The 7,573-nt window shown below is 64.2% G+C and overlaps 2 protein-coding genes across 2 annotated transcripts in view; both read right to left on the bottom strand.

The window, feature by feature from the left end:
- EMIHUDRAFT_112725 (hypothetical protein) overlaps positions 1 to 1,801 on the bottom strand; it is a gene marked incomplete at both ends in the record, with an annotated part of 6,529 nt that extends 4,728 nt beyond the window's left edge. Inside the window, 3 exons of the mRNA XM_005784045.1 lie at positions 189 to 491; positions 555 to 773; positions 1,691 to 1,801. Of these exons, the coding sequence (XP_005784102.1) occupies positions 189 to 491; positions 555 to 773; positions 1,691 to 1,801 (633 nt within the window). The remainder of the gene's footprint in view (positions 1 to 188; positions 492 to 554; positions 774 to 1,690) is intronic.
- Positions 1,802 to 6,237: 4,436 nt separating this feature from the next.
- EMIHUDRAFT_231674 (hypothetical protein) overlaps positions 6,238 to 7,573 on the bottom strand; it is a gene marked incomplete at both ends in the record, with an annotated part of 3,492 nt that continues 2,156 nt past the window's right edge. Inside the window, 2 exons of the mRNA XM_005784044.1 lie at positions 6,238 to 6,342; positions 6,726 to 6,760. Of these exons, the coding sequence (XP_005784101.1) occupies positions 6,238 to 6,342; positions 6,726 to 6,760 (140 nt within the window). The remainder of the gene's footprint in view (positions 6,343 to 6,725; positions 6,761 to 7,573) is intronic.

Genomic DNA, 7,573 nt, shown 5'->3' with positions numbered 1-7,573 from the left:
GCCATAACCGCCGCCGCCATCCCCGCCGCCGCCATCCCCGCCGCCGCCCTTAGCACCACCTCCCTCTTTACCGCCGCCTTCTCGGCCGCCGCCATCGCCATCCCCCCCCTCGCTACCACCCTCAGTGCCACTACCATTGCCGCCACGTCCATCACCGCCGCCGCCATTGCCACCGCCACCCTTGGCACCTTCGCCTTTGCGGCCATCTCCCACCGCACCACCACCGCAGCCAAGCTTTCCGCCGCCGTCGCCCATACCCCCGTCTGCACCGTTGCCCTCGCCGCCACCGCCCTTGCCGCCGCCGCTCGCACCGCCACCTTCCTCTCCGCCACCGCCTCCCATTTCCCCGCGACCGATCTCACCACCACCGTACTTGCCCCCGCCATCCCCGCCACCGCCGTCTCTGCCTCTGCCGTCGCCGTCTCCGCCGCCACCATCGCCGCCACCACTGCTTCCGTCGCCATCCCCACCGCCACCAGCATCACCGCCATCTACGCCGCTGCCGTCGCTTCCACCGCCGTCTCCATGGCCACCGACACCCCCATCACGGCCACCTCCTCCGCGATTGCCGCCGCCATCGGCACCATCGCCATCGCCTCCGCTTCCGTTGCAGTCGCCTTCACTGCCACCTGCTTCGCCACCCCTGCCGTCACGTCCGCCGCCATCATCTCCACCAGCCACGCCACCACCGCCGATCGCACCGTCACCTCTGACCCCCTTGCCATCACCTCCACCACCGTCCCCCCCGCCGCCAAGGCCATCACCCCCGCCTCCTAGATTTCCACCCAACGTGCCATGGGGCGATCCAGCAATGCCACCGCCACCTCCACTTTTGCCGCCTTCGCCATCCTCCCCACCACTATCGCCGACGCCGGTCAAACCATATCCAACGCCGCCGCCGCCACGACCACCGCCGCCGTCGCCTCCGCCACTTGTGGCGGTGGTACGAGAGGCGTTCGACTCCATTGTCGGCTTGCGCGAGCTCGGGAACAGTTCGGACGTGAGCACCGTGGAACTCCAAAGAATAACAGAAGCGGCCAGCAGGGTGCTTGACGAAGACGTGGGCAATACTCTAGCGGTGCAAAGCGGAGAAGCGGCTGACAGCTCCAAGCTTCTCGCCGGAGAGGAGGCCCGGAGCAACATCGAGCTCATCGCCGACGCTGTCCGCCGCGCCGCGTCCGACACCGCAGAGGGTCTCGAAGTTAAGTCCTGACAGAGTCCTGACAGAGTCCTGACAGAGTCCTGACAGAGTCCTGGCGGGGTCCTGACGGCGCACGGTCTTCACAGTGCTCACAAGTGCCTCCGAAGAGACTTCCACCTTCCTTCACTGCAACCCTCCTTCCCCTCCCCCCCAGCAGTGAATGATAGACGCCCAGCCCCCCTTTCGACCGTGCGCGCCCTCTGCGGAATCGTCCTGATGGGGCAGTCCTGACGCAAACTTGAGAGTCCTGACAAGCAAACTTGAGAGTCCTGACAGAAACTTGAGAGTCCTGACAGAAACTTAGAGTCCTGACAGACAAAAGAAATCACCGTGGGTCTCGCGCGCCACTCGGCTCGACCACATGAAAAGCGCACAAGCAAGAGAGGCGCGGCCATGGTGCAGGCAACGTTACAGCCGGCAACGTGCATAGGCAGCAAAGCTCGGCCACGACGTCCATGGCCCGCGCGCCCCCGATTTGCCACCGGCAACCTGCAGGCCAGCGCCGAGCAGCGGACTGCTGACCGAGGCAGCGCCCACGGCAGCGCCCACAGCAGCACCCACGGCAGCACCCACGGCAGCGCACACGGCTTGGCTGGCCATGTCAGCCGCGCAGGCACCCTCCCGCGGGTCCAACCCGAAGCGCTCGACCGCTCGACAGCGCAAGTCGGCTGACGGAGCGAGCCGCATAGCCCTCCAGTGCTCACCGCAGGATCAGGCCTGACCGGCCCACGCTCACGGCCTGGCCTGCCTGTGGACCAGCAAACTCGTTGGCTGTACGCGAGGAAAGAGCTGCGTGGCTGGGTCGATACCGTCCCCGTGCGCCCTTTCCCTCAGTGGAGGGCCGTCCCTGCCCTCGGGAGTAACTCGACTGTACACCCCTCCCTACTCTCTAGCTAAGGGCTCTATTCACAGCGGGGGGACAGTGGTTGTCCTGGCGGAGTCCTGACGGAGTCCTGACAGAGTCCTGACGGAGTCCTGACAGAGTCCTGACAGAGTCCTGACAGAGTCCTGACGGAGTCCTGACCGAGTCCTGACGGAGTCCTGACAGAGTCCTGACGGCCTATTTTGGAGTTTTTCAACTTTGAGGTATTGTAACTATGTGAAGGCACTATGAATGCATCAGTTCTTTGGGAGAGTGCAATCCATTTAGTTATTACCTCCAACTCAAAAAAAGTCTGGTGGCAAACGGGCAATGGGGTCCCTTATGGTGGCCTCTAAGGGTAAGTTGCGGGAGCTCCACAAACCAGGTTTTGTATGTACGCGACACATCGATACGAGATAGTGTCAGACTTCCCGCTGGTGATCAGTCAGACCGCTCGAATCCTGTGTATAGTGCTGCTGCGGCCGCACTCATGAATACTGTCTCATGAATAAGGTAAGGTAAGGTAAGGTAAACTTCTCCACATGACAAAGTCGGATGCCGGCCAGCGATTGGGTTGCCGCCGGGGTGTCGCGCTCGCGCTGACCTGCTTCGGTGTTGCCGCAGGCATTCGTGCGTACAAACCCTTCCAGCCTCAAGGGGGGGGGAAGGAGATGGCAGAGGCAACGTCAAGGGAAACGAAGGCGGATGAAGGCCCAGACAAGATGAACGGCAGCGGCAGCAATCTCACACCATGTTCCCGCTGCGCCACGGAATACAGTGACTGCGGAGCCAACCCGTGTGAGGACGCCGCCGGCTGCGGTGTTTGCGGCAGCTCTCCATCTGACCCTGGAGCTTGCGAGCCCGATCCAGTGTCGCTCCTCTATCCATGCGAGATGGATGAGGTGATGGGGCTTCCAGATTGTGAGATGTGCGCCGAGAAATTTGGTGAGGGCCCTGGCGATTGCGGCGGAGCACCGTGCGACGATGCTTGCGCCTGTGGCGTCTGTGGCTCATACGGAAGTTGTGGCAGCTCCTGCAAAGCCGATCCTGCAAAAGGGCGGCACGGATGCAATCGAAGAGACGTTGTCGAGGAGAACGCGCCAGGCGTCGGCACCTGGTCCGGCACCTGCACGTGCACCGCGAGTGGCAATACCTACTGGGTCGGCGACATTGACGGGGATAGCCTCGCCTGCTACAACGGGATTGCTGGACCCGTCCTTCACGGCAACAACCAGGGCTCGGGCGTGCGCGTGGCTTGTGCCAGCGCCTGGCCTAGGCCGCCGCCAACGCCGCCCAGGCCGCCGCCGCCGCCGCCGCCAAGCCACCCCATCGCACCCGCAGGACCACCGCCACCGCAGTATCCTCCCGGAGAGAGCGACCTTGTGGAAGAGGGATTGAAGGTAGTAGGAACTTGGTCCGGCACGTGTACCTGCCCGAACGGCGCTGTGTACTGGGTGGGCGACCATTTCCACGGGGGGGAAGAGCTGGCGTGCATCAACGGTGTCGCAGGTCTTGTCGACCCGGCCAGCAGACGTGGCGCGGGTAGGCGAGTCACCTGTCACATCAGACCGCCGCCACCATCGTACCCCCCGCTGCCGCCGCAGCCGCCCGCTCCTCCTCCTCCGCCGCAGTACCCGCCAGACATATTCGACTTGGTGGAGGAGAATGTGCCTGACGTTGGGACGTGGTCTGGGACTTGCAGCTGCCCGAATGGCGCGGTGTATTGGGTGGGCGACTACTTCGACGAGAGTACACTTGCATGCTACAACGGCATCGCGGGCGAGGTGGTGGAGGGGGAGACACGCGGCGCGGGAAGGCGCGTGACGTGCCACATACCCAACGGCGGCAACCCCTCAGGGGACTCAAGTGGCGAGGAGGACGAGTCGTACTCGGTCGCATTCTCTTTCAAGACGGCCGACGAGTGCGACGACACCTTCACCGTGACAGTGTGCGCCTCCGCCAACAGCCTCCCTGCCCCCCTTCCGAGCCGATGCGACGTCTCCTGCATCGGCGCCGCCCGGCGCCGGCTTGAGGAGCACACCGTCTCGGTCACCCTGCAAGCCGGTGACGAGTCGTCGGCGATCTCGATCGCCGCGGCTCTTGCCAATGCCCTGGGCGAGACGGCGCCGGAAGCGGCCGCCTTCCTCGGCGTGTCTGTGAGCGAGTCGCCGGCGGAGACGGGAGGTCTCCCCTCTATCTCGCACCGGCCAACGGCTCCACCGGATGGCCCGGCGAAGCCGCTCGGCGGGGCGAAGACAAGCACGGGACAGACAGACCCTTTCGGGCTCGGGATGGACATAACGCTGCTCGTAGTGTCCATCGTCCTGCTCGTGATAAGCGTGCTGCTGGCGGTTCTGATCGTGCGACAGAGGCAGAGCCAGCGGCAGGCGCCGGGCGGCCCTCCGACAACAGATACGGCCCACACGGATAGGCTGACCCGCACGCTTACTAACAAGGGACCCATGCGCATCATGGATGATGAAGAGCCGGCAGCGGCGGAGGTGTACCGGGCGTCCCTGTGAGACTTTGGCCACACTAAATCGAAGTCTGAATCCTTAATCCTCAGATTTTAGATAAGGACGCTGCGGCGTGGCGCCGTCGGCCTCGCCTCTCGTTGCCGACAATGCTGTTGGTGTTGCATATACTATTCGAGGGAGATTACTGATTAGACGTTAGTAGCCTTTCGGCAGCGCCCGCAGCGATGGGGTTCGAAATCACAACATGGACGTGGATGTATGAGGGAGGGTTCATGAACTCAATGCATGCGCGCGGGCGCAGCCATTGTTTTGGACGACACCGACGAGCCGGTTCGCGCAATTGCACAGCGGTCACAGAAGCGCGGAGCCCGGGGGCCCCGTGCGTTAGCGGTGGTCCTCACCCGGCCGCCCCCCGCTCCGCCGCGGCGCTAATGGCAGGCGGCATCTCCTCCGCCATCGAGCACCAGAGATGCGAGATCCTGTCGCGGCTGACGTGCACCTGCGGAGGTCACGCGAGATCACGCGAGATCACCCGAGATCTCCGAGATGCGGGGAGCGAGTCTCGCGGCGAACGGAGAGAGGGAGAGGGTGGGAGAGGGAGAGGGAGAGGGAGAGGGAGAGGGAGAGGGAGAGGGAGAGGGAGAGGGAGAGGGAGAGGGAGAGGGAGAGGGAGAGGGAGAGGGAGAGGGAGAGGGTGGGAGAGGGAGAGGGAGAGGGAGAGGGAGAGGGAGAGGGAGAGGGAGAGAGAGAGAGGAGAGAGAGAGGGAGGCACCAGCCGCAAGCCGCTCGTCCGCCTCTCCAACGCAGCGCCCCCTATCCCGCTCAGCTCGAGCGGGTCGGAGCCCTAAGTCAGCCAGACAGTGTGACGCATAGTGTGACGCACGTCCCCAGCACGGAGCCCTAAGTCAGTGCTACACCCGTCCTAGCACGGGGGAGACGGGGGGGGCACACGCACTCGCGCGGAGCACACACGGGGGCGCTGCACGCGAGGCGGGGGCGGTGTCTGCGGCATCGTGCGCGGGACACTGCGGGGAGAAGGCCGCAGGGTTCGGACTTGGGCGTGTAGGGTGCTACTGGCCTCCCGGTAGGCGTGCCTCGTGCGTGGCGCTGAGCAGGTTGGTGCCGACGGCGGCGGTGGTGACAACCTGCGGTAGGGTACGGGTGGGGTGAAAGAGTGAGAGAGAAGACCAGAGGCCAGAGAGCAGCAGCAGGCAGCAGCATCCCGCACACGGCCATCACCACCCCGGTCCACCGCGGCCCCTCTCGCCGCGGCCGCAGCGACGCCTTCTCCATTCGCCACAGAGGGGCGGGGCAAAGGGCCAGGCTCTTCCCTCGCATCTCCCCACCAGTTGGGGGCAGGAGCCCCACGGCATTCAAAGTGCAAGGCCCGGTGACAGCCTCGAGGCCCATCCCACCCTGACTCGATTCACTAAGTAGCAGCTAAGGAAGAGGGGCCCACCCCACCCTGACTCGATTCACTAAGTAGCAGCTAAGGAGGAGGGGCCCACCCCACCCTGACTCGATTCACTAAGCAGCAGCTAAGGAGGAGGGGCCCACCCCACCCTGACTCGATTCACTAAGCAGCAGCTAAGGAAGAGGGGCCCACCCCACCCTGACTCGATTCACCAAGTAGCAGCTAAGGAGGAGGGGCCCACCCCACCCTGACTCGATTCACTAAGCAGCAGCTAAGGAGCTACTCAGCCAACCTCGAGCGGCCCGTCCCACCCGCCGGCGTTCCGGTGGTAGTGCCCGCAGAACCAGGCGTGCACATTCGCGCGTGACGCGTGCAGCTGGTCGAGCACCTACGTGCTGAATAGACAGAGGTGGCGCACTTCGAATACACGTAGTATGCATGAATACGTGCTGAATAGACGTGTACCCTAAGTTTCTCCGAGACCTCGCGAGCGGGCAGTCATTCACACCTCAGCAGTGTGGTTTGGGCAGGGGTGGGCAGTGTGGGTTTCACACCCGGGGCAGGTAGGGGATCGGGCTGAATGTACAGAGGTAGGGCACTTCGAATACACGTAGTATGCATGAATACGTGGCCCAATGTGAATACACGGAGTACAAACACAGGCTGAAGACAGTGAGCTCAGCGTGAGCACAACATGCGTCACACACGAATCCAGACACTCTTGTGGAATACAGTGACTAATACGTGTTCATGATGTAGGATCGAGCACACCCTCCGACGAACGCCCGCCGGCCAGTTGAAGTAGCCTGACCGATGTGCCGGCCGGGCGTCAGTTGCGAGTATGCCTCGGAGTAAGCTCGGCTACTCGGGAGGTCGGTGCTAGAGGAGACTAGCCGGTCCTACGTGCTCCACACGCCAGCCTCGGGGCGGGAATGCGGTGAGATGTGCGGCGTATCAGTAGTGCCTCGCCGACCAGTGTGCGTGGCGTGGCCTGCTCAGTGCAACTCGCTGCGGGTCAGTCGACTCGTTCCCCGCCCGGCTCACAGCATTGCAGCGTGAGCAGGCTCCTCAGGGCGGGAGTGCGGTGATGTGCGGGTGCACTTCAGAGCACCGCGTGGGTACAGCGGCTACAAGTTCGTCGCATACAGCGGAGTGCGGCGGAGTGCGGCGGCGTGCGTGTCCTCTCGAGCGCTGGTAGGGAGGCGAGAACACGCACCCCGCTTCTAGCGCGTCGAGGTATGGGGGCGTAGAGCGAGATACGGGGAGATAGCTTCTAGGCCTCGAGGTATGGGGGCGTGGAGGGAGATACGGGCAGAGAGTCCGCTTCTAGGGGCGGGGGGGGGGGGGGGACCCGTCGGCTCGGAGGGGTCGTGCAGGAAGGGCGGGATGTGCCCAAACAGCAGCGTGTGCACCTGCCCGGGCGGGAGATTGGCGGGAGATTGGCGGGAGATTGGCGGGGGATTTGCGGGAGATTGGATGGAGATTGGCGGGAGATTGGCGCGAGATTGGCGGGGGATTTGGCGGGGGATGTGGCGGGCTGTGGCCAAAGAGCAGCGCGCGCACCGTTTAGGGGTCGCCGGAGGCGGCGGCGGCGCGCAGCGTCGCGTCCAGCCACGCCT

The sequence above is a fragment of the Emiliania huxleyi genome (assembly GCF_000372725.1).
Source record: "Emiliania huxleyi CCMP1516 chromosome Unknown EMIHUscaffold_174, whole genome shotgun sequence".
Taxonomy (NCBI): domain Eukaryota; phylum Haptophyta; order Isochrysidales; family Noelaerhabdaceae; genus Emiliania; species Emiliania huxleyi.
Note: the sequence above shows the minus strand (reverse complement) of the source record. Positions and strands in the feature narration are given on the sequence as shown.